Here is a 27,579-nt window from a genome sequence, read left to right on the forward strand (position 1 = left end):
TTGTTGTTGTTTCTGCTGCTGTCAATACATCAGTGTCTGAAATGCAACCTTCCTGGAAGGAAAATAAGTGAGCTTATTGTGAAATCTCTGAAAGATTTTAGATTGGAGGTTGTACCGCCAGAGAACAAAAGAATATTAAAGGCATACTCTGCTGGAATTCTGCAATCCACAATAACTTTCTAAGTGAAAAACAAATGGGATGTACAGATAATGTTATAGGCAGAATGGCTAGAAAAAAAACAGTTAATACAGTAGAGTCTTACTGATCCAAGACTTGCTTATCCAAGGTTCTGGATTATCCAAGGCATTTTTGTAGTCAATGTTATCAATATATCACGATATTTTGGTACTAAATTCATAAATACAGTAATTACAACATAACATTAATGCCTATTGAACTACTTTTTCTGTCAAATTTGTTGTATAACATGATGTTTTGGTGCTTAATTTGTAAAATCATAACCTAATTTGAGGTTTAATAGGCTTTTCCTTAATCCCTCCTCATTATCCAAGATATTCGCTTATCCAAGGTTCTGCCGGCCCGTTTAGCTTGGGTAAGTGAGACTCTACTGTACTGGTTAAAGAGAAGACCACTAAATCAATAATTGTGCCAAAATGCAACCTGGAGAACATCTCTGTATCATTTAAAGGTAATGAACAAAATAAATTTTCACGATTAAGCCTAATTGACTAGTAGGCAGAAGAACACCAGACTGAAGTCAGGGATAGGTGTAAAGATGTCATGATCATTGTGTTTTATTCATGATTGCTATGTTAGGGTTGACTGTTTAAGATTATATATTTCAGCTATTCTTATACAGAAGCTGGGAGCCTCTAAGGCATGGCCAGGAAAAGGGGCGTGGCTTCACCTTGCTGGTGGAAGCCTTAGAATTCAAAATTTAGCAGTTGGAATTCGGCAGTTGGAGTTTGTCGGTTGAGCAGAGCAGTTGGTTCTGTTCAGTGAGAAAGGAGTGTGATCAAAAAAAAGAGATTGTGGGAGGAAGTTGAGCAGCTAGAGAGTTTTAGCGGAGAAGGGCTAAAATTAAAGTTGCTGAGCCTTTAGTAGGAATAACTAAAGAGCTGAGGCTATATCCCTAAGTCAAGGAGGACTAGGGTGAACCAGTTAAACTCCGCAATCCGAGTTTGATCGGGTACAGGTCAACTAAGTTCAAGAAGGACAGTATTCCTAACTGAAAGAAACAAGTAATATAAAGCTGATACCATACTAAGCTCAGTGAAACTATTGAGAAATCTTGCAACACTTACTGTACAGAAGTAACATCGTTCACCTCAAGATATAACATTCTTGCAACCATCAAGCTTTGTGCTATAAATAAACAAGTTACTGTTTCTTCAAATGTTGCTTATTATTTGAGCAAAGCATCTTTCAAAGGTGGTGGCAGCGACAACATTGAAAAGTGGAATACATAGAGGTAGAAGGTGAATCCTTCGCAATTTGGTGGCAGCGGTGGGATCCAAAAAGATTCCATCCCTGTCATCACACTTCTTTACATTTGGTGGCAGCGGTGGGATCCGTGTAACAAAGACTGATTCAGTGCCTGGGATATGTGTGACAAGAACTGATTCAGTGCCTGAAATTCGTTTGGCAAAGGTTAGTTGGTGCCGAAGATAAGCTTTAGGTAAAAGGGCTGAGGTAAAACTTGTCTGGAAATGGCCACCAGGAAACAGAAAAAGTTGGCAGAGGAGGCGGGAGAGCTTTCCTCCTCAGATTCAGAACAAGTAACCTTGTCTGAAATGTCTCTCAAGTATCAATTAGAGATGAAGAAATTAGAGATTGAGAGAGAGAGCCAGGCAGGCTGAATTGGAAATGAAAAAGATGGAGGCTGAGGAAAGAGAGAAGGAGAGGGCCAGGCAGGCAGAGTTGAGGAGAATGGAAATAGATTTGGAGAAGCAAAGATTGACACACTCTCAACCTCATGCTGATACCCAAGAAGGGGATTTGAGAGCTGAAGCACCTGATGTAATTTTAAAAAGGTTTCCCAGATATAACAAGGAAGATGATATAGAAAAGTTCCTTATATCCTTTGAAAGGTGCTGTAAAGATTTTGAAGTGAGTGAAGACAAATGGATGTTATATCTGAGGCCACAAATTAGTGGAAAGCTTCTAGAAATATATAGTGATATGGCTGAAGACACTCACAGAGATTATAAGATGTTTAAACTGCAGGTACAACAAAAGTTTCAGTTGACGCCTGAATTTTACAGATTAAAGTTCAGAACTTTAAGGAGGGACAGACACCAAAGTTTTGCGCAGGTTGCTTCAAAGCAAGCTCAATACTTTGACAGCTGGGTGAGGACTTCTGAAGTAGATTCCTTTCTGCAACTTAAGGAACTATTGAAGCTGGAGCAGCTCTTTCACCTAGTTCCCTCAGAATACAGATGGCTAATTCAAGACCGAAACCCAAAGACAGCCAACGAAGCTGCAGTTATGATTGACCAGCTAATTACCTTGAAAGAAGGTTTTAGGAAGGAGGAAGAACCAAAAGAGAAAAAACCTCTAAAGCCGACGTTTTACCCTCACGCACGCACACAGATGCAAAGGGGAGGTTCAGGAGAAAACACCGCCTATAGGAAGCATGAGGCAGTTGCAGGCCAAGCCAGGCCTGAGGAAAAGATAAAATGTTACCATTGTGGAAGGCCAGGGCATCTTAGATACCAATGTAACTTAATCAAGAAAGACAGGTCTACTTTCTTTGTAAATAGAGCTCCAATAGAACAAGAAGTGGAACCTGAAGTTAAGTCTAGAAGCCCTGATGCGAGGCCAAAAGAAAAACAATGTTTATTTATCCTTTCAAGAGAAATCTCTGAAGACTATTTAGAATCTATTGTCATAGATGAGATACACACGCAGGGATGGAGAGACACTGGGTCGGATGTCTGTATTATACGTCCTGAAGTGGTCCCACAGAGATACCAACATCCCTCTTCAGAGATAAATTTAAAGGGGATAGGTCCGTCGATACCAACCCCTGTAGTATCCTTACCCATCAAGTACAAAGGCTGGGAAGGATTATGGGACTTCGCTGTCTGCGCGGACATCCCATACAAATGTTTGATTGGGAATGATTTAAATGGAAAAGTTAGGAATTGGCAGAAAGAAGCTGATAAACATGAAGGCAACATGGAGGTCCACACTCCAAAAGCCAAGTGTTTGACCATCCAAGCTAGCTCAGAGCAACTTCCTGAGTCTAGTTCGAACATCACTGAGTTGGTCAGCGGAATAGAGGGAAAACAAGAGATACTGCGAGAGCAGCTAGCAGATGAAACATTACAACCTTTGTTCTTGCAAGCTCAGAGCGCCACAGGAACAGAAGAAAGTAAAACTCCTAAGTTCGTACTTAAGGAGGGAGTTTTATACAGGAAAAGTACAAGCCATAAGACTTTGAATAAGCCAGAAACACGTACCCAAATAGTGGTACCTGTAAACTACAGGAAACAACTGTTAGATGTGGCCCATGACAATCCACAAGGAGGGCATTTGGGGGTTAGAAAAACCGCCCAAAGAATCAGCAAGAACTTTTTCTGGCCTGGCATGTATCAACATATCAAGGAGTTTTGCAGGTCGTGCGATACTTGCCAAAGGTTTAGCACGGGAAGAGATAAGACCAAAGCTCCTTTAGTTCCCATGCCGGTTGTTGGGGAACCCTTTTTCCGAGTAGGGATTGATCTAGTTGGTCCTTTGTATAAGCCCAGTCGGAGAGGATACAAATATATCCTCACAGTAATAGACTATGCAACCAGGTATCCAGATGCAGTGGCTTTGACCAATATTGAAACTTCCACCATAGCCAATGCGCTGTTATCAATTTGGGGAAGGACTGGATTTCCCAGAGAGCTTGTGTCAGACCTGGGGACTCAGTTCACCTCGCGGCTAATGAAGAAGTTATTAGAGTTGTGCGGAATTAAACACCTAACGTCCACACCTTATCATCCGCAAACGAATGGCCTAGTAGAAAACCTGAACAAAACACTAGTGAAAATGATCAAGGCCTATAGCCAGCAGAGACCCTACGACTGGGACACCCAGTTGCAGCAGCTGTTATTCGCATATCGATCAGTCCCACAGGACAGCACTAGTTACTCGCCTTTTGAACTGTTATTCGGAAGGAAGGCTCGTGGACCCCTTGATTTGATCAGAGAGCACTGGGAAGCAAGTCCTACGCCAGATCCTGTTCCTGTCGACGACTACATCAAAGATCTTCAGTCAACATTAAAGATGGCCAGGAACATCGCCCAGGAACATCTTATGACGGCCCAGGAGCAACAAAAGATCCGGTACGACGCAACGTCGAGACCCCGAGACTTCAACGTCGGAGATGAGGTCCTGTTTTTAACACCTAACAAGAACAACAAACTACAGATGGACTGGACTGGACCGTGGAGGATCGTCAGGAAGCAGAACCATGTGAACTGTGACATCCTAGATGAACGATTGGGGATTGAGAAACGGGTGCATGTAAACATGATTAAGCCATATGTAAATAAGTCGGCAAATGTTTACTGTATAGTATCAGAGGAAGATACAGGTCCTTTTTCATTTTGGGAAGGTGATAGGGAGATACATAGAAACTTGGATAAAGTATCCATAAATTCAGACTTATCTCCATCACAACAAAGAGAGGTTAAAGGAATCTTGGCTAAGTATAAAGTCATGTTTTCGGATTTACCCGGGAGAGTGCAGGGAGTGCAACATAAAATATGCACCGGTGACGCCGCACCGATAGCATCCCCTCCCTATAGGGTAACGGGTAAGATAAGCGAATGCATAGAGCAAGAGGTCAGGGAGATGTTAGATTTGGATATAATCGTGCCATCTAACAGCCCTTGGGCTTCGCCCACAGTGTTAGTAAAGAAGCCAGACAAAACCGTAAGGTTTTGCATAGATTACCGGCGGTTAAATAAAATCACCCAAAACGACATGTATCCGATGCCCCGTTTGGATGATTTACTAGAAAGAATTGGAAAAGCCAAATTTATAAGTAGTATTGATTTGACTAAGGGGTTCTGGCAAGTGCCTATGGCACCTGAAGACCAGTCCAAAACGGCCTTTCGAACTCAGGGAGGACTCTACGAGTTCGTAGTTTTACCATTTGGATTAAAAAATAGCCCTGCGACATTTCAGAGGCTGGTAGACAAAGTTCTCTATGGCTTAGGTGAGTTCTGTTTAGCCTACATGGATGACATAGGTATCTATAGTGATTGTTGGGAGGACCATCTTAAGCATCTTGATTTTGTGTTGGGCAGGTTATTAGAAGCTGGGTTAACTATTAAAGCTTCTAAATGCAAGTTAGGAAACCATACGTCTAAGTATTTGGGACATATTATAGGTGGAGGGTGTATCAGACCTGATCCCACCAAGATCAAAGATATACACCAATGGCCAATCCCGAAAACAAAAAAACAAATTAGATCATTTCTTGGTTTGGCCGGATATTATCGAAAGTTCATTCCGTCTTTCAGTAATATAGCTGCCCCATTATCAGACCTTACAAAAAAGAAACACCCAAACCAAGTAATTTGGTCTTCCAAGTGTCAGGAATCCATGGACAATTTAAAAAGGGCCCTTACTTCTGATTCGGTTTTGAAAGCCCCAAATTTTGATAACCCATTTATTTTAACTTGTGACGCTTCAGACACTGGACTAGAAGCAGTCCTAAGTCAAATTGATGAAGATGGAGAGGATAGGCCCATACTATTCCTCAGTAAGAAGTGGCATTCTAATGAGCTTAGCATGTCCACAATCGAGAAGGAATGTTACTCGATAATTTGGTCCATAAAGAAACTGAAACCATACTTGTGGGGAAGGAAGTTTACGTTACAAACTGATCACGCACCCCTAAGATGGTTGGATAATGTAAAAGGGACCAATAACAAATTATTGAGATGGAGTTTATCACTACAGGACTTTACATTTGATATTAAACATATAAAGGGCAAATGTAATGTAGTAGCTGATGCTCTATCCAGAGCACCTTGATCGGAAGACTTACAGGTTTGTATTTAGAGTTTAAGGTATGATGCTATGTTTATGTATAGATATGTATTTTGTGTTACTCTCTATTATTTTTGCTTATTCTGGGTCTAGAAAAAGCAAAAATAATCTTTCCGGGTTGGAAGGTATGTAAAGATGTCATGATCATTGTGTTTTATTCATGATTGCTATGTTAGGGTTGACTGTTTAAGGTTATATATTTCAGCTATTCTTATACAGAAGCTGGGAGCCTCTAAGGCATGGCCAGGAAAAGGGGCGTGGCTTCACCTTGCTGGTGGAAGCCTTAGAATTCAAAATTTAGCAGTTGGAATTCGGCAGTTGGAGTTTGTCGGTTGAGCAGAGCAGTTGGTTCTGTTCAGTGAGAAAGGAGTGTGATCAAAAAAAAAGAGATTGTGGGAGGAAGTTGAGCAGCTAGAGAGTTTTAGCGGAGAAGGGCTAAAATTAAAGTTGCTGAGCCTTTAGTAGGAATAACTAAAGAGCTGAGGCTATATCCCTAAGTCAAGGAGGACTAGGGTTAACCAGTTAAACTCCCCAATCCGAGTTTGATCGGGTACAGGTCAACTAAGTTCAAGAAGGACAGTATTCCTAACTGAAAGAAACAAGTAATATAAAGCTGATACCATACTAAGCTCAGTGAAACTATTGAGAAATCTTGCAACACTTACTGTACAGAAGTAACATCGTTCACCTCAAGATATAACATTCTTGCAACCATCAAGCTTTGTGCTATAAATAAACAAGTTACTGTTTCTTCAAATGTTGCTTATTATTTGAGCAAAGCATCTTTCAAAGGTGGTGGCAGCGACAACATTGAAAAGTGGAATACACAGAGGTAGAAGGTGAATCCTTCGCAATTTGGTGGCAGCGGTGGGATCCAAAAAGATTCCATCCCTGTCATCACACTTCTTTACAATAGGTAAAAGTTTTTCCCTGACATTAAGTCTAGTCATATCCGACTCTGGGTGTTGGTGCTCATCTCCATTTCTAAGCTGAAGAACCGCCATTGTCCATAGACACCTTCAAGGCCATGTAGCTGGAATGACTGCAAGGAGTGCATTACCTTCCCGCCGGAGGGGTACCTATTGATCTACTCACATTTGTATGTTTTCGAACTGCTAGGTTGACAGAAGCTGGGGCTAACAGCAGGAGCTCACCCCACTTCCCGGACTCGAACTGCCAAGCTTTTGGTCAGCAAGTTCAGCAGCTCAGCAGTTTAACCTGCTGTGCCACCAGGGACTCCAAAAAGTTAGCGATATTTTGAGGAAAGAATGCAAAATAACACTATGTGCAGTTAAAAAATAAAGTAAAACGCCTCTCTGGGTAAGAGGTGAAACCTTTCAAGCAGAGTTTAGATTTCTGATTTTTTTTCATTTTTTGGAATACCTGATAGATAGATAGATAGATAGATAGATAGATAGATAGATAGATATAGATATCTTGAGGATGAGACCTAATTCTAAACATGAAATTCATTTATGTTTCATATATACATTTTATACACATAAGGAACCCCTGGTGGCGCAATGGGTTAAATCCTTGTGCAGGCATGACTTCTGACCAACAGAAAGTTCGAATCAGGGGACAGAGGGTGAGCTCCCTCTGTCAACTCCAGCTCCCTATGCGGGGACATGAGAGAAGCCTCCCAAAAGCATGGTAAAGCATCAAACATCCGGGCGTCCCCTGGGCAACATCCTTGCAGACAGCCAATTCTCTCACACCAGAAGCAACTTGCAGTTTCTCAAGTCGCTCCTGACACAAAATAAAATACACATCATAATTTTATACACAATCTTTTAAATAATTTTATGAATGAAATAATGTTTTTGAAGCCACGAGGCTACTCCGTCCCATTCAACCTGCCCAAGGGAGGATGCCCCTATATAGAAGGCGACCAGGCTTTGAAGCAGCGAGGCTATTCACTGCAATTCAAATTGGCCAAAAAACCATTCCCCTAGAACGTAAGTACCCAGCCTTCCAAGCAGCAAGCCTATTCCATTGTATTCAAGCTCACCCAACCAGTGATTCGCATAAGAAGAAAACAACCAGGCTTTGAGGTTGCAAGGCTACACTAAACTTGGCAGCACAACCCCTCATCCATACCTCTACATTCATACAACAAAAAGCTCCAGCTACTCTAGAAAATGGCCAGGCTTTGAGACTGCAAGGCTATTCACTGCTATTCCACCTGGTCAACAAATTATTCCCATAAGCCACAGCAACAGGTGGCCGGGCACAGCTAGTAATACAGTAGAACCCCGGTAGTCCGAGTTAAACGGGCGGACATCAACTCGGTCAACCGAATAACTCGGATTACGAGGCGGGACGCAGGCTGGAACGGGAGGTGCTGCAAACGCCTCCCGATCCAGTCCTCGTCCCCATGGAGAGGCCTCCCCGCGGTTGGGAGCACCCCCGCAATGAAGGGGCTCTCCCTCCCTTTGGCGGAGGCCTGGAGCCAGGGAAGTGACTCCCGCTTCCCTGGCTCCAAGCCTTCGCCAAAGGAAGAAAGCCCCTTCGTTCGGCGGGTAATAATAATACTGTAATAATAATAATTAATAATTTTATGTATACCACACTGTTTCTCTTCAAAAAAGAGACCCCGTGATTTACAGTAAAACTAATACAAAACCTTTTAAAAACAACCCAAAACATGCAAACATTAAAGTAGACTTATATATTAATTATATCAAAACTCCTTAAAACTGATTTAAAAACCTATTCATAGTTAAAACTACAGCACCTCCTGACTTGATCTTCTTCTTTAAAAACCTACATGAATAAAAAGGTTTTAGCCCACCACTGGAAGGCTAGTAAGGAAGGGGTCAATCTTGCTTCCCTAGGCCGGGAAGTCCAGAGTTGAGGGGCACCCACTGCACCCTCATTCCTACCAGCTGAGCTAGCGATGGAGGTGGGACCAAGAGAAGGGCCTCTCCTAAGGATCTCAGAGCCCGGGTAAGGTTGTACAGGAAGATGCTATCAGCCAAATAGTCTGGACCTGAGCCATATAGGGCTTTAAAGGTCATTTGAATTGTGCCTAGAAATAGATCGACAGCCAGTGTAGTTGCTGCAACAGAGGAATAGAATCAAATGAGCCATCTAGTCCAACACCTTGCCATGCAGGAAAAGCACAAAGTACCCTCGACAGATAGCCTTCCAACCACTGTTTAACAGCCTCCAAAAAGGAGCTTCCATCACCCTCCAAGGCAGAGTTCTCCTGTTGAACAGTTCTTATGGTCAAGAAGTGTCAGAGCGATTTGCTAGGCACACACGCAGCAGACGTCGCTGACGAGAAAACACTAGATAAATAATGACGTTGGAGTCTTCAGTTCTCTATCAAAAGTTTTACTCACGAACGGAATACACAGTTCTCACGCAGGCACAGACGGGAAGGAAAACAAAGAAGAAAAATAAAATAGGAAGCAGAGGGCAATTTATCCCAGACTCTGCTGTCTGATGCAATCCAAGTTTGCAGGCACTTAACCCTTTACACACTGGCATAGTAAACAGTACACAGTGCATGATGCAATCTCCAGCACACATTGCACCACCATGACTCGATTACATTTAAACAACTCTATATACAATCAATCCTACTTTAACAAGAAGTTCTTCCTAATGTTCGGGTGGATCCTCCTTTCCTGTAATTTGAACCCATCGTTCCGAGACCGAGGCTTCAGGGCTGCAGAAAACAAGCCTGTTCCCTCTTCCTTATGACATCATTTCAGCTATTTAAATGTGGTGATCATATCTCCTCTCAACTTTCTCTCCTGCAGGCTAAACATACCCAGCTCTTTAAGCCGCTTTTCATAGGGCATGGTTGCCAGACCTTTGATCATTTTAGTCCGGTTGTCAATTCCCTGTAACCAACCCCAGTTAGCAACCTGGCTGCAGTTCTTTGGACTGCAAATTTGAAATTTCCAAACACACTTTGAAGGCAGCCCCACGTACAGTGCATTACAGTAATCCAAACAGATGTAACAAAGGCATGTACCATCATAACCAGGTCTAGCACCTCAAGAAACTGGTGCAGTTGGCGCACAAATTTTAAATATACAAAAGCACTCCTGGCCACCGCAGAAACCATGGCCTCTCCAGGTTCAATACTGGGTCCAGGAAGACCCCCCAAATTACGGATCTAAGTCTTCAGGGGGAGTGTAACCCCATCGAGCACAGGCTGGACCTTTGTTTCCTGATCTGCCTTCCAACTCTGTCTTGTATTGTCTTTGCTCTATTCTAGGTGCAACTCTGTCTTGTATTATCACTGCACTATTCTATTAGGACCTCATCACAAACGGCTATGGATTTGCCAAGCATCATGGCCAATCCATGGGGTCCTGGTGGGGGGAGGGGTGAACAACCCATCCTTCCATGCCCCACATTGCCCAACTTACCTGGACCCCCATCCCATGGGGGAAGCAATCAATGCCCAGCTTCCCCTCCCCCACTGTTTCAAGGGCAACACAGGAAGCACCCCTTGTTGTCGCAGTGGCGGACTATGCCACGTGCTTCCCTCTTTCAGCACGGAGCCTGTTCATAAGTCCCTGTGCATCATGTAATGGGCTCCATGTTGAAAGTGAAGAGCAAGTGACGTACTACGGGCAAATCAGTCCATCTGATGAGGTCATAAGTCTATTATATAAGCATGTTCTAATTTTTTTAAAATGTTCTGTAGTGTGAGTTATCCTGAGCCATCTTGTATCAGTGGAAAGGAATTAAAATTTGTAACCAGATCTGAGGGAACAAACAAATGGTTGTTCCGTCTACCTCAGTACTACACCGTTTGTAAAAGTAGAGTCTTTTCAAATGTCATTCTTTCTGTGGATTTAACTTTCCACCCAAAACAGCAATAGCATTTCTAGCCTATTTCCTTTGTTTATTGGAAGTTAGAGGGAGCAATTTAGGCCCCTTCAACACAGTTGTATAAAATCCCATGTTATCTGCTTATAACTGGGTTATTGGTTTGTTTATTTACAGTAGAGTCTCGCTTATCCAACGTAAACGGGTCGGCAGAATGTTGGATAAGCGAATATGTTGGATAATAAGGAGAGATTAAGGAAAAGCCTATTAAACATCAAATTAGGTTATGATTTTACAAATTAAGCACCAAAACATAATGTTATACAACAAATTTGACAGAAAAAGTAGTTCAATACACAGTAATGCTATGTAGTAATTACTGTATTTACGAATTTAGCACCAAAATATCACGATGTATTGAAAACATTGACTACAAAAATGCGTTGGATAATCCAGAATGTTGGATAAGTGAGACTCTACTGTATTTATATGCTGGTCTTCTCCCTCAGGGGGGACCCAGAGCGGTCTTATACAATGGCAAAATTAGATGTCACATATAATACAAAATGTAGTAAAATCAAATACAGTAGAGTCTCACTTATCCAACACTCGCTTATCCAACGTTCTGGATTATCCAACGCATTTTTGTAGTCAATGTTTTCAATATATCGTGACATTTTGGTGCGAAATTTGTAAAGTCAGTAATTACTACATAGCATTACTGCATATTGAACTACTTTTCCTGTCAAATTTGTTGTATAACATGTTTTGGAGCTTAATTTGTAAAATCATAACCTAATTTGATGTTTAATAGGCTTTTCCTTAATCTCTCCTTATTATCCAACATATTCGCTTATCCAACGTTCTGCCAGCCTGTTTATGTTGGATGAGTGAGACTCTACTGTAGTAGTAAAACACAATTAAAAGCCGATATCCAAATCCAATTAAAACAATAAAAACTGTGTGACCATTACAGCAGGGGCAGTAGAATTGAGCCAAAAGTCAGAGCCAGTCCATGTTCAACTTCATATTAATCCAAAGAATCCATCAGGTCATATCAACCCATATCTTAGAATGGGCCAAAGGCTTGGTCCCACAGCCAAGTCTTCAGCTGCTTCCTAAAAGACATGAGAGAGGGGGCTTCCCTAATCTCCCTTTGCAAGGAGTTCCACAGCTGCGGAGCCACCACCGAAAAAGCCCTGTCTCTCATCCCCACTAACTGCACCTGTGACGGCAGTGGGATCGAGAGCAGGGCCTCACTCGAAGATCTTCATTTGCGGGACGGCTCGTAGGGGGAGATATATTCGGAGAGGTAAGTTGGACCAGAGCCGTTTAAGGTTTAGTAGGCCAAAGTCAGCACTTTAAATTGTGCCTGGAAGCTAACAGGCAGCAAGTGGAGCTGCTTCAGCAGAGGAGTTGTGTGCTCCCTAAATGGTGCTCCGGTTAGTAACCTAACTGCGGAACATTGGACTAGTTCCAGCTTCCGAACAGTCCTTGAAGGCAACCCCATGTAGAGCGCATTGCAATAGTCCAAACGAAATGTAACAAGAGTGTGGACCATCGTGGCTAAGTCAGGCTTCCCAAGGTACGGGCGCAGTTGGCACCTAAGTTATATGGCAGTGTGGACTCAGATAACCCAGTTCTATGCAGATATTATGGATAATCTGCCTTCATATTCTGGGTTATATGGCGGTGTGGAAGGGCCCTTGGAAGCCAGTCAACCATGAGGTTTAAAGCCTCATCCCTTATCTGTATAACACTGTGTTGACCTGGATTTCTTGGTCACTCTGTACCCAACGACAGAATCATACACCTTCCAAATCAGAGGTCCCCAAACTAAGGTCCATGGGCCAGATGCAGCCCTCCAAGGTCATTTACCTGGCCCCCGCCCTCAGTTGTAGATTTAGGCTCACCCAAAGTCTGAAATGACTTGAAGACACACAACAACAACAATCCTAATTTATTTGACTATCTCATTGGCCAGATGCAGGCCCATGCTTCCCATTGAAATTCTGATAGATTTATGTTGGTTAAAAATTGTTTTTATTGTTAAATATTGTATTGTTCTTTCATTGTTGTTTTTGACCAACAAATAAGACATGTGCAGTGTGCATAGGAATTTGTTTGTATTTCTTTTTCAAATGATAATTTGGTCCTTCAACAGTCTGAAGGATTGTGGACTGGCCCTCTGCTTAAAAAGTTTGAGGGCCCCTAGTCCAAATGTTGTTTGACATAAACTCCAAGCATTCCTCACCATGGTCTAGGCTGTCCAGGTCACACGTGTTTTCCCCTTGCTCTGTCCCAATGGTGTAGAATATTTTTCAACTTGAGGGCCATATTCTATTTCAGAGAAGTTCTTTGGTCATTTTACTGCCCATAATGATATCCTAGATCAGTGGTTCTCAACCTGTGGGTCCCCAGATGTTTTGGTTGTCAACTCCCAGAAATCCTAACAGCTGGTAAAATGACTGGGATTTCTGGGAGTTGTAGGTCAAAACATCCGAGGACCCACAGGTTGAGGACCACTGTCCTAGATCAAATTGGACAATTTGTGTAGCATGTGTTAATTGTATGTAATACACATATTCCTTAATGTAATACACATATTCCTTAATATTTAATCCAGGGGTCCCCAAACTAAGGCCCGGGGGCCAGATGCGGCCCATCGAAGCTATTTATCTGGCCCCCACGGCACAAGGGCAGAAGGGGGTTGGGCTAAGTAATCCAAGGGGTCTCTTCTTCTCTTACAACCCTTATTATTATTATTATTATTATTATTATTATTATTATTATTATTATTATTATTATTATTAAACATTAAGGCTGGGAGGCCATCTGTCAGGGATGCTTTGCTTGTGCTTTTGGTGCACAAAGGCAGAAGGAGTTGGATTAAATGGCCCAAGGGGTCTCTTCCAACCCTCTTTATTATTATTATTATTATTATTATTATTATTATTATTATTATTATTATTAACATTGAGGCTGGGTGGCCATCTGTCAGGGGTGCTTTGCTTGTGCTTTTGGTGCACAAAGGCAGAAGGGGATTGGACTCAATGGCCCAAGGGGTCTCTTCCAACATTCTTTATTGTTGTTGTAGTTGTTGTTGTTGTTGTTATTAATTACTATTGCTCGGTGGCCAACTATAGTCCGGCCCTCCAACGGTCCGAAGGATCGTGAACCGGCCTCCTGTTTAAAAAGTTTGGGGACCCCTGATTTAATCAGACCTTCCAGAGAGACATTTTGACTTTTTATTGGAACATTTTCCTACACAAATCTGGGAAACTGGCAAGACAATGGTGTAATAAGAAAAAGGGAAAGGTCATTTCACAGTCCACATTTGGGTCCAAGGTTTCAACTTCCCCAACCTGTGTTCTTTAATTGATCCATGAACTCTCTTGCCCTAAAAGAGTTTTTTTTTTGTTTTTGTTTTTTTGTTATCAGACCTGAAGTCACAAAAAAACTGGGTTCTCCGTTACTACAACTGGGGAAGTGCTGACTTTTTTTCTTCACCCGATGAACAGCTGTATTACAAGCAGAAATTCACATGGTAATGTTTTCCCGAGCATCTAGGCAAAAAGTGATTAAATGAGTTTGTTGAAAACTCATTTGTAGCCCACAGTTAAGGCATGCACAGGAGCACAGCATAAGAACAAGGTATAAAATGTGGAGGGAAGCATCAGTCTTAAAGAGAGTAGCCCGTTCAGGTTTAGCTGACTTCTCCCTTGTCACTCATTTTGTGAAAAGATCTTTCTTACTTCTTTTGTCTTACTTGCTACATTTGTTGACTGATATATAGACTGTCTCTTGGGTCTTTTAAGCCAACATCCTCCAACTGACTTGCATTTTCTCTGCTTTATTTGCAAGCTTCCTCTCGGTCTCTTGGAGAAGTTATATTGATTCTGCAACCACTTCCCCTCTCATTTCAAATTAAAAGAAGAAGAAGCCGACGCCAAGCCTATAATGGGGCACTAATCGCAGCTGTTTATCACAACAGCCTGAAGAGACAGAATGTCAAACACCGAAATAACAAACAGCAAGCAACCTTCTTTCCAAAGAAATGCAAGCAAAACAATTAATACAAGGAAGGCCACATCGAGATTGGCAGAGCCTATTAAGACTATTCTTCTATTTGTTACTATAGTTAGTATCATCATCACCATCATCATCATGAAAATCATTCATTTGATCTCACTGCAACAAATGCCCCCCACAAAAGCCATACAGTTTGAATTTGTGCTGGCTGTCAGCTTGGAAGAAGTGTGACGGGATATGTGGGTGAACAGGAAGGAGAGCAGCACTGTCTTGTTTGGAAGCAAGTCTCTCTCCCTTTTTGTTCAGTCATGCTGGAGAGGTTAACATATCGAGAGGAATGCATAAAGATGATATTTACGGAGGTGACAGCTGAGGAAGGACCATGAAGTCCCTGCTTCCCACTCATTCATTCAGGCCCACTACTAACACCCCAGTGCCATTCCCGGGGAGGTTATATCTGGTCAGAGAGCAGTCACTTCACCACAAAGGTACTAGACATGTTCCTTGTCATAACCACAAGTACCCAGACCTTACCTGTCTCTTTGTGGTCCGCACAGTCGTGTCGGCTTGGGTTTGGCTGGTGCTGGAGGGGCACGGCTTGCTGAGGCCCTGCTGAACCACAGAATCTGTGGCCTCCTGGTACATCGGAGAGCTTGAAGGGGAGCCAGCCTGACCACGGTCTTCTGTCTACAGTAGCCTTAGTAGCATGCTGCCGAGCCAGGCTTCTTAGCTCTGCAGCTCATGAAAAGAAGAAAAGGAAGGAGGGGGAATGAAAGAGAGAGAGAGACCAGGGAGAAGCGACCGAGTGAGGATGCTCCCTCAGATGTGTGTGCACAGAGAATTGAAATGCACAAAGGACAGGGCAAGATTGCACAGGCTCACAGCCTGCTTGCCCTCATTATTCCAGCACACTGACTTTTGCCCGAGGCTCCCTCCCTCAAATTCAGCTGTTTCAAGTGTAAAATGGTAAGAAGCCAGGTGGGGGGGCTGGGGGGGAGGTTGATCCCACTGGGGATCGCTGGATTATAAGAACTGCGGAAGGGAAAGGCTGAGCTGACGTTCGGTTTGCTGGGGTTTGTTTTTGGCTGCACCACAAAAGCAAAAGGCTAACAGAGCAAACAGAGGTGATTTAATTCATATATCGAGATGTATTTACTCATGACTATTAGGTTACCCTTTAATGGGTGAAAGGATGCCATGTTCCTACTGAGGAGTGTAAGGGAACATTAGTTCATGATATCTTGGGCTCCAGATGAGCATATGCAATTAGGAGCAGGTGTGGGCCCATTATTATAATTACATAATGTACAAGTCGACCTTGTAATGAAAAAAAAAACTACTTCGAAATCTCCAGCTTGCCTGGCCAAAGCTTGAAGTCCAAAAAAGTAACTTCTGTGCTGTAATTGAATTGGGAATGAAATGACATCTGTTCCAGTTGACAGCAGCTGTCCAAGATTTCCAGCAGGGGCCTTTTAAGCTCTGGCTGCCACCTGAGATCCTTGTCATTAGAGATGAACCTGGGACCTTCTGCTTGCTGAACATATGCTCTTTTCCTGTTTCTCAGAACAATTAGTTCTCTCTAATCAGCACATTGGTTATTAATTGGCTTTGGGCATTTCTGAATCTGTTGGCCCTTCCTGCTACTCTGTGTGATCTTGCGGCTTATGCATTCCTGCCTCTTATAAAAATCTTGGAGGGGAATTTACTTAGCTATGAGCTATACTTAACAGAAGCTGGCAGGGTTAAAACTTGGAACCTCTGGGTCTACACATGGTTTTCAGGGTGTTGAATCACAGCTTTGAGGCATGTGGTCAAAACCTATATTGGCTTGGCCTATCTCAGCTTGTCATTAGATGCATCTGAAGCAACAAGAGCATATGGTCTTCTACTGCATGTCCTTTGGTCGCAGTTTAATCTTCACTAGTTTGGACCTTGTCCTACCTCTGAATTTATCTGTCTCCTAATTCAGTTTGTTCTCTTCTCCTCCATCTGGCTTCTTAGTTTGTTCCTCTGTTTTGACATATTCACACGGGTGAAAAGGAGAGGATGCAAGGCTTGTCCTTTCTTTGTTGCCATGCCCCTGTGGACCTCTTATCCATAATGACAACTGGAATGTTAATGTAAGTTTTTAATTTAAATGGATTTTTAAACATGCTATACATTGTTTTGATATATATGTTCATGTTGTAAGCCGCCCTGCGTCCTCTGAGGGGTAAGAAGGGCGGGCTAGAAATGATGTAATAAATAAATCTATATATATATAAAAGGGTAATGAAATTTCGGCCTAGGACAAAAGAACAAAACTACACATCCCAGAAACACTAAACTTGGCAGCACAACCCCTCATCCATGCCTCTACGTTCATACAACAAAAAGAAAAGAAAAATAAAGTCCTAATTAGAGGGAGAGGAATAATTGTTTTTATCCAATTGCTGCCAGTTAGAAGGCTAAGCTCCGCCCACTTGGTCTCCTAGCAACCCACTCAGCCTAGGGGACAGGCAGTGTTAAGCCTCACTTAGGCCTCTTCCACACTGCCTATAAAATACAGATTATCTTATTTTAACTGGATTATATGGCAGTGTACGCTCAAGGCCCTTCCACACAGATATATATATATAACCCATTTATAATGGACATAATGTAAGGTAAAACCTTTACCCTTTACCTTAACTACCACCAATTCCTCAATACTTTATTTCCCATACCACCATACTTCGCCACAGCAACGTGTGGCCGGGCACAGCTAGTAAATAAATAAGTTAGGTGAAAACAAAAGAACACAAGATATAGGGATGGAGTATGGGAACATCCACCAGAGTTTGAAAAGAGGTGACATGTACTCTAGACCCTGTGCTTGTATGGAAAGAAGACTTTTCTTTTAGGACAAGTGTTCCCAATGTCCCCCCGCACCTATTTATGAAAATGTGACTAGAGGACTATTCTTCAGAGAAAAGTGAATCTAATTTATAAATGAATCAATAGCAAGCCCACTTGGTTTTACATTCCTCAGGCCATGGACTGAGAGACAGAAAGGCAGATACAGCTCTATCCTGTCCCAGCAACTGCAGAGATCCTCTCGCTCTGTCTTCAACTGTCATTCTTCTGCCCACTTAGTGGAAGCAGACAGCTAGGCACAGCTCCAAGATGTCCTGGCCCAATAACTATCATTCCACTGATTACGGAGTGGGAGGCAGCCAACCAGTCATAGTTGCCTCGTGTTTTTGCCCAGCAGCTCTATACAGTGCTTCTCAGTGGTTTCAACCACTATTCCTCTGGCCACTGAATGGGAGTCAGCCAGCCAGACACAGCTCTAGCACATCCTATCCCAGCAGCTGTTGGCAGACCCTCCCATTGTCTCCAACTGCCATTACTCTGGTAGACAAACAGACAAACACAGCTCTATCATAGCTAGCCCACCAGCTGTTGTGACTCCTCCCACAGTTTCGAAGTACCATTCCTCTGGCCACGGAGTGGGAGACAATCAACTAGATACAGTTCCATTGTGACCTGGCCCAGCAAAGTTTAGAACTGCCATCCTTCTGACCACTGATTGGAAGACTGAACACCAGACACACAGCTCCATCATGTTGTGTCCCAAAAATTGCAGAGAGACCCTATAGAATTGAGCCATTGCAGTTATAATGTTGTCAAACTGTATTAATTCTTCAGTGTAGATGAACTCAGTGTCCCAGCCTAGGCAGGGGACAATGATTGGTTCAGGCCAAACTTCAGAAGATCACACTGTCTCAACCTTGGAGACACACTTTCATATATGCCAGATTATGCTCTGTGAAGATCACACTGCCTCATCCTTGGAAGTTCACAAAATCCTGATATTAGAGCATCCAAACTGAATCTCCATTGGCAGCATAGCCCTCAGGGAAGCCAAGGGATGTCATTTTGTCTGTTTCTGTTCTCATGAAGACACAGGCCAGTATGAACTCCAAAGCTAAATGTGGTCTTCCTTGCTGGGTACTGGGAGTTGAGACTGTCACTGATGTGAGGGTTACAGTTTTATTTCATCAATGGTGTTGCCTTTGGCTTGCTATGCCAGGGCGTGCTATAGAGCAGGCCTACACAACTTGGCTCTGTCCTGGACAGCTCTGACAGTGAGGACAAGGAGTTATTAGAAGGACCAGTGTTGGAGTTGGAGACCAGCAGACCTCTCAACCTACCTGAGGCCTCTTCTGCACTGCCATATAAAATCCAGATTATCTGCTTTGAACTGGATTATATGGAAGTGTAGACTCATATAATCGTTCAAAGCAGATAATAATGTGCATTATCTGCTTTGATAATCTGGATTATATGGCAGTGTAGAAGGAGCCTTGGTTATTGCAGGAGAAGAGCCTTCAGCAGCAACTACTACCCAGCAAAAGGAGCAAGCATTAGGGCAAGCTGATAAAAGGTTGTGTTCTGTCCCTTTTACAATTCAAACGTGAGCATTCTGCAAACCACACGTCTGCTCGATTTGCAGAGAAATAGGCTCTTCACAAGCAACACATGAGAACATAGAATAAAGGATTCTCCAGTTTTCAATCTTGTTGCAGGAGGCAACGTCTTGCTTCTTGATGAAACTTCAGATATTGGCTTTGTTGATTCTGAACTGCACCTTGATTTCTGTGTTTGTATTTTGGTTTCAGCTTTTGACTTTGTTATCTTTGACTTTCTGGCTTTGTTGACTCTGAAATAGGAATTCTTGTTGCTGCATAAATTCTGGAACTCTTTCAGCATGACCATGGTAATTTGGACTTGGAACCTGGGAGTTGTATCATTTCCAATGGTTGTATCATTCCCAATGGTTGGTGCATGCTATAACACTAAACTACAAGGACTTTACTCTGGATTGTATGTGTTATTATCAGGGCTTTATTTGAACATTATGTTATTTGTTTAACAGGGACTCCTCCTACCTGCATGATTGACCAGGAAGTGAAGGAGGAAGAGTGGCCCACAGTGATCTTTGAAGGGGAAGACTTTTTCTCATGAGAATTATATGAGATTGGTGAATAGCTTGAGCTTTTTCTTCACTGGGTTGTTGTATGTTTTCCGGGCTGTACGGCCATGTTCTAGAAATATTCTCTCCTGACGTTTCGCCCACATCTATGGCAGGCATCCTCAGAGGTTGTGAGGTATGGAGAAACTAAGCAAGGAAAGTTTATATATATCTGTGGGAAGTCCAGGGTGAGGGAAGACCTCTTGTCAGTTGGAGGCCAGCGTAAATGTTGCAGATAATCACCCTAATTTGCATTGAATGGCTACATCTACTAGCTACTTTCTGCCTGGGGGCATTCTTTGTTAACTGCCCCTAGTTCCCATGTCTCAGAGTGTTGCTTCTTATTTACTGTTCTGATTTTTGAGTTTTTTAATATTGGTAGCCAGATTTTGTTCATTTTCATGGTTTCCTCCTTTCTGTTGAAGTTGTCCACATGTTTGTGAATTTTAATGGCTTCTCTGTGTAGTCTGACATGATAGTTGTTGGAGTGGTCCAGCATTTCTGTGTTCTCAAATAATATACTGTGTCCAGGTTGGTTCATCAGGTGCTCTGCTATGGCAGATTTCTCTGGTTGAGTTAGTCTGCAGTGCCTTTCATGTTCTTTGACTTGTGTTTGGGCACTGCATTTGGTGGTCCCTATGTAGACTTGTCCACAGCTGCATGGTATACGGTAGAATCCTGCAGAGGTGAGATGATCCCTCTTGTCCTTCACTGACCATAGCATTTGTTGGATTTTCTTCACTGGTCGGCCCATCCGCCTGTTGTCTTCCTGTTCAGGCAGACAGGCAAATGGCCGGCTGACAAAGGGAAAGCCTCACCCCACCTACAGGTTGCAGGAAAGCTCTTTGTGGTTTGCATCCAGCCTGCAAGCCGTATCTTGTGCAGGCCTGCTGTAGAGCAAGGCCCTTGCTTCATGGTTTAAGGGGTCATATACTGTCATCATATCCTGATGACAGTAGTTTGTTCATAGCATCAATATGCATGCCACTACAAACCTCCCAATACTGCATGCTTCATGGGACAAGGGCTTCTTTTACTCATATTGCTTTCAAGTCCTACCTGTTCAAGCCTGGGAAACAGATTTTTCTAGGTGATTTGCAGTAAGGGACAAGATTGTATGGACTTATTAAAAGCTGATCTGTGGCTGATTGTATAAGAGAAACCCCACAAGTTGCAGTTGCAGTTACTCCTCACCAAAGCAACACATGGTGAGGTACTTGCTGGGGATTCTCCTCCAAGCACAAACCAGGACAGCCCCTGCTTAGCTTCTAAGATCCAAGGCCAGCATGTGGGCCATGAGCCATACATAGCCTACCCCTGATTTAGACATTCCTCTCCCCAGCATCTCAAACACCAGGATCTCTGAAGTTGGTGAAGAGAAATATTTCTCAAGAGTAGCAGTAGCCCTTTATTTCCAAACACCCTCCAGATAGCATTGTTTCTCATTTCCCATAGAAGGTACAGATTTGGATGCAGTTCAAAGAACAGACAGAAGCCAATAAGGGAATTTCATATCTCCTCCTCTAGAGCAGATGTGACAGCTTGCTAACAGAAAATGAATCATCAATGACCAGCAACATTGGGGAAGTATTAATAGATTGGCAGTTATATATTTTTAAAAACAGTTGTGATTTTAGAGTAATATCTGTCATGGCAGAGATTGCACTGCAGTGACTTTCTCACGTGGTGATGATTATGGGCATTGTGCAGCACAGTCACATTCTTCTGGGTCATTTCATTTATCGTTACAGTATTCCTGTCTGCCACATAACAAAGATATCCCACGGGATTCCACATTTGTGAAACATCTTCCCCTTCATGGCCCAACTATTGCCAATGCCGAAGTAATTCCAGAGTTGAGTAAAAGCATGGATTTTTATTAAAACCTTTGGGACCTAATTAATTTTACTCATATTTATACTTGCACTATGATTTTAAACTGTTTTACTGACCCAAATTTCCTCATTTCTAACTTTTCAAATATATTTTTACTTTGTTTTTACTCTTTTATATTCATTAAATCTATTTATATAGTATGCCACCCTGAGACCCTATGATATAGAGCAGGGTACAGGAATTGGAGGGTGAAGAAATTTCTTTCAGGTGGGCAGCAGAATGAGGGCAGAAGTTCAAAAAGGTGTGGGGAGTTTGGACAGCAACTTGCAGAGTCTCAAACCATTGGTCCTGCTGATTGGTGGATTCTGGAAACTATAGTCCAAAAAGAGACAGCTTCCCTAAGCGCTGAATGGGGAAATCCCAAGCCCAGCAGCTACAGGATGGAGCTTTGGATAGGTAAAGATAAAGGTTTTCCCCTGACGTTAAGTCCAGTCATGTCTGACTCTGGGGGTTGGTGCTCATCTCCATTTCCTAAGCCGAAGAGCCGGTGTTGTCCATAGACACCTCCAAGGTCATGTGGCCAGCATGACTGCATGGAACGCTGTTACCTTCCCGCCGGAGCGGTACCTATTGATCTATTCACATTGGCATGTTTTCGAACTGCTAGGTTGGCAGAAGCTGGAGCTAACAGCTGCCGCTCACGCCGCTCCCGGGGTTTGAACCTGGGACCTTTCGGTCTGCAAGTTCAGCAGCTCAGTGCTTTAACATACTTTGCCACCGGGGCTCCTTGAGCTTTGGATAGGATGTCTTAAATACCGTATTACCATTGTTAATGTGGTGAAAATTAAAAGATACACTGAAACTGCTTTGCACAAAGTTCAAGAGGAGTATATATTTGAGAAGAGTTAGGTTGATAGATAATAGAGTTGTGCAGGGATCCCGTTATCCTTTGTTACATCCACTCTTTTGTTACTTTCATTATCTTCGGGGGCACATAACAGGAAGCCCCCTCTCAGTACGAAAATCAGCTTGAAACGAAAACTGATCCTGGCTCCTTGCCTACTTTTTGTGAGTGGCTTCTTTACCTTGCAAAAGTGTGTGTGTGGCATGCAAGCTTAGAGAGCAAGTGCGCCTGTCTGCAGCCGAGCGCCTCCCTTGGAGTAAACTTGCCTCCTTGGCTTGGAAAGTATGTATGGTGTGCAGGCCCAGAAAGCGGGCACGCCTACCTGTCTACAGCCAAGCAACTCCTCTAGTAGGAAACAGTTAAGAAGCCTCCTTAAAGCATGCACCTGCCTGCAGCTGAGTGCCTCTCCTCTAGAGTAGAGCTTAAATGTTTAAAATGAGGGAATGGGGAGACTGTGAAGCCCGCCTCATAATGGGCTGATAGAAACCGTATCTTTCGGCACGCCAGACCGGAAACAGATATCTGCCCTCCCGATTTCGGGACACTCCCAAAAAATGGCCCCCATCAAAAGCCGGGACACAAAATGGGTCAAGGTTTATCCAGATTGCAGAAGCCTAATAGATAATGGTATGTTGCCACAAGACTGATAGAGTCCTATTTTTAAGTAACACTATCTGAAACAATGAAAGGGGGGAAATCAAAAGTCTTCCCTCTATGGGTGATGTTACTGGTAAGTGAATTTTGCAGGTCATTCAAAGCCATTATCCCAAATTAGGCAAATCTTGCAGACCTGACTGCCCTTATCCTAGGGTACCACATATACATGAATCAACCTTACATATAGCTTGAGGGCAGACTTTGGAGACTAACATATGGATTTTGATTTGAAACATGGATGAAGAGGGGAGAGATACGATCACGAAGGTAAGCAGGACCTGAACCATTTAAGACTTTGTAGGTCATCACCTGCACTTTGATACCATGGCAGAGCGAATAGAGAGGGTTGGTGATTTTGTTTGGTTCTCCTAGGAGGGACTAAACTCTTACCTTTCACCACTCTATTGAGAAAAGGAGATAGTTTCCTTTTCATCTAAGAGTTAAGGCACAGTACTCACTTTGATCTGTGGATGAGTCACTCTAGGTTTCTTGGGTTGATTTTTTACTAAATTTTCTAGACTTATACTTGTGTATATACTGGGTATGATGGATTACTAACTATATAATTCAATACAGAGAAAATAGTAAACCAAATGCAGTGAATCCTTTTCACTGCTCATCTTTTTCAAAGGCATTTTCGTCTATGAGAGTGAAAAATTCCACTTTGTCAGTTTATGTGTGAAGCCATAAATTTGCAGCAAGATGTTAATTCAGGAAGATTTTAAAAAGAGGATCATGATGCTTATGTAACTGTGAGAAGTCACAGCTCAAACTAAAAATCTTTATTACGGTCATAGACCAGCATAAGTGGGGTTCAGTCTCATAGAAGCATTGTACATTAAAATTTAAAAGGCTAAAAAAACAAAGGTATGTTGAAGGATAAAACACAAAACTCTAGAGAAGGGAAGGGACTAAAATGGGATGGAGAGGGAGGGAGATTGATGGAGAAGTAGGAGCATTCAGAGCACAAGTCTAGGGGACTGGGGCGGGAAGAACTGATATACATTTCAGTTAGCTAATAGATTGTTAACTGTTGGATCCAGTCATCACTCGAAGGATTTTAAGTGCTACTGCACAAAACTTGGCAGCATTGTAGGTTATAACTGGGTTGGTATCTGAGAGCAGCAGGTTGGTGTAAAATTGTCCTGAACGGCCTGGGTAATTATATAGGAAAGGCAGGAAGAGTCTGGATCGAATGTCCCTATAAAACAGACATTGGAGGAGCACATGCTTAGTTGTTTCTATTTGACCAGAGTCACAGGGGCAGAGTCTCTCTGGGTAGGGGGTCTTCTGGTATCGACCGTTGAGTATAGCTGATGGAAGAGCATGACATCAAGCCAGGGTAAAGGCCCTCCAATGATTGGGAACCTCTAGATTTGTTAAAGTATGCCATCGGGGAGGCAAGATATCTGCTGGCTTTGTTGACAATAAAGGTTGGGGCGTGAGCTAGATCCAGTTGGCGCTCTGTGTCTAAGATATGTTGTCTGATGATTGCTTTGGCTTGATCAGGCTCCATACTGAGTAGCAGCCCTGGAGAGATGCCCAGTGATGAGATTTTTGTTGCTACTGCCTGTTTCCATGTGGAGTGGAAGTCACCCTTCATTGTTAGTAGGGCAAGGCCAGGAGAATCATGGGATATTCTGAGCCAGTAATTGAGTATGACCACCCACACTCTGGCCTCCACTTTCATGAAGCCTGTCTCCAGTCACAGAATGGCATTGGAGATGCATTTTGGTACTTTCAGGGCTGATCTCAGCCTGTGTTGGAGGGAGTTACACTCCCCCTGAAGACGTAGGTTCTCAGCTCGGGAGTGATCCTGGACTCATAGTTGAGCCTGGAACCCCAGGTTTCGGTGGTGTCCAGGGGAGCTTTTGCACAACTAAAACTTGTGTGCCAGTTGCGCCTGTACCTTGGGAAATCTGACCTGGCCATGGTGGTCCATGCTCTGGTTACATCCCGTATAAATTACTGCAACATGCTCTACGTGGAATTGCCTTTGAAGACTGTTAGGAAGCACCAGTTGGTCCAACGGGTGTGTTCCATCTCCCAGAGGTTTGGTTTGCATTTTTCCATAGTTTTAGAAAATAGCACCTGTTTGCATTTGCTCCAGGGTTGCTGCAGATTCTGCAGCAGTCTGATAGGATATTAGCAGAGTTTATAGCCAGTTTGCAAAGCCTTGCTGCTATAGGCTTGAAAAGTATCAGTTTGTTCTGGAGACCGCCCCTTTTTCTGGGGAAAGAAGGCTCCATTTTGAGAAGCCTTTTCTGCCTTCTAGACTGAAGAAGAAACAACTTAGATGTGTTTGCGTGGCCAAGCCAGGCCAACTCTCTAAAGGCCATCGTAAGTATTGACCTGCCTTTAAAACCAGTGCCAAGCATAGATAGGGGAAAGACCTGTTCTTTCTAATAGCTTTGGCACTGGGGCAGAGAACATCTCCAGATTTCTTTGCCACTGGAGGAAGCCCTACCAACTTCGCCTCAAAAACTAGCTTTGAGCTTAGATAGTTATAGACTTTTTGATAGCAGCTCAGGACTAGGGTAAAGCGGATCTCAGGATCTCTTCGCCTTTGGTGGAAGTTAACCTAGCAACAAAAGGGGAAAAGCAAGCAAGGGACATCTGCAAGGTTTTATAAGTTAACTGTTTTTATTTGCAACCTTAATTACATGTGCCAAGTCTGCCAAGGACTTTGTGAAAATAAAATTTTATTTGATTGTTCTACTTGAAGTGCCTTTGGTTACTTGGATTTCCAGAGCTTCTAAGTAAGGTCCCTGCAGTTCACCTGGGCAAAGGAAGAAGCACATCCTAAAGCTTAAAAAGGTGCCTGGGTGTGACGCCATAGGGAGGCAGCCAGGCAGCTCACCGGAGCGGCAAACAGGGAGCATACTACCACCCTGTTGCGTCAGCTCCACTGACTGCCAGTCTGCTACCAAGCACTATTCAAAGTGCTGGACATTGGGTTTTCCATAGCCCAGCAGGGATATGAACCCTGGTCTTCAGAGTTGTAGCTCAATGCTAATACCCCTAAGCTGTTTTTTCACCCTAAAAAAACAGCCATGTGACATCTCATCTTAAGGCGTACGTGTAGAACAAAGCTATAAAAGTGCCTGATTTCCTTGCCTTGTGTCCCAATTCATTTGGCAGACATGAGCTCATGAATTTCTGGATTCTTGAGTCTCTCATTAATTGACTAACTAGGCTGACAACTTTTGCCTGTCTGTATCTTGATCTAAGTCTGTATCTTGCTAGAGAATTTGAAAGTAACAATGCCATACAGACAGGCTTTTATGCTTTCTGGTATTGCTATCAGCTAAGGGTGACATCACCTTTGAGTGAAACAATTTGTTGACCTTGCTCATAAAAATGAGACTAAAAATAAGTTCTATAACACCAAGCTCGTTGCCTGTGAGCATTTACTTCTTATGTAAATTCACTTGTGTGATAGCTCTTCTTTTCTTTGTGTGAAACAAGGCTTATAATTATCACAATACTGTTCCATTATCTGAGCGGAGGCCACCAGGGGCAGCTAGAGAAAGGATAGTACAGTTTATGGGGATGGAGGGTGGGTTGAAGAAGAAAAATCATTTATCTCTGTTTTCCCATTATTCCCCCCATCCATGTCCCTGTTGTAGAAACAACCTTCGCTTATGACATAGGAAGCTGGGAGGGGGAATAACCAGCAAAAATGGGGAAAATGGTTTTCCTCCTTCAACTCCCCCCCCCCCCCAAAAAAGTGGACTCTCAGTCTCTCTCTAGCACCCCCTGGTAACCTCTGCCCGGATAATAGAACAATATCATTATCATTTTAGAGAAGCTTCCTGCCTTTCACCTTATTTGTGAATTCAAACTGAATGGCCACAGACTGGTGTTTTCCTTCTTGTTTGAAACAGAAAGTGTGTTTGGGGATGTCGTGTTTTATTTTTGGCTGAATTAAATGTGGAGCTCTATCTGTGCTATCTCAATCAACTATGGGTATTTTCTCTGTGAGTGCAGAACACTGTTCTTAATACGTTCTCCCCAATGTCCTACTTTCCTCTCATCTAGCCAGGGGGACTGAAGATAAAACCATGCCTCCTGGGCAATGGGAGTACTTCTGGGAGCTCCCTGTGGCTTTCAGCTAGACTATGAACTGCATCAATGAATTTCAAGAGCATTTCCAGAGGGAGAAACACACTCGCAGCTATAAAGCGCCATGTGGTTATTCTGCCTCCGCTCCCCAAGAGATTGTCTGCAGTAAGGAAGCAGGCAAAAGTAGCAGTGGAAAAAAAACAAGCAAAAGCTACAAATGGCAAATGACATTTTCTAGAGCCCCTGTTAAATTGAGTGACACAGTAAAGCCCTTTGTTCAAA

General features: G+C 43.0%; 1 protein-coding gene across 3 annotated transcripts in view; it reads right to left on the minus strand.

The window, feature by feature from the left end:
• Positions 1-15,602, minus strand: part of rgs8 (regulator of G protein signaling 8) — a 78,886-nt gene extending 63,284 nt beyond the window's left edge. Inside the window, exon 1 of one of the 3 annotated variants that reach the window (XM_008122366.3) lies at positions 15,374-15,602. In XM_008122366.3, the coding sequence (XP_008120573.1) occupies positions 15,374-15,484 (111 nt within the window). In that variant the 5' untranslated portion in view covers positions 15,485-15,602. The remainder of the gene's footprint in view (positions 1-15,373) is intronic. The other 2 variants (XM_016998093.2, XM_008122368.2) reach the window with 2 other exon arrangements.
• Between the last annotated feature and the right edge of the window lie 11,977 nt (positions 15,603-27,579).

This window comes from Anolis carolinensis, chromosome 4, assembly GCF_035594765.1.
Source record: "Anolis carolinensis isolate JA03-04 chromosome 4, rAnoCar3.1.pri, whole genome shotgun sequence".
Taxonomy (NCBI): Eukaryota; Metazoa; Chordata; class Lepidosauria; order Squamata; family Dactyloidae; genus Anolis; species Anolis carolinensis.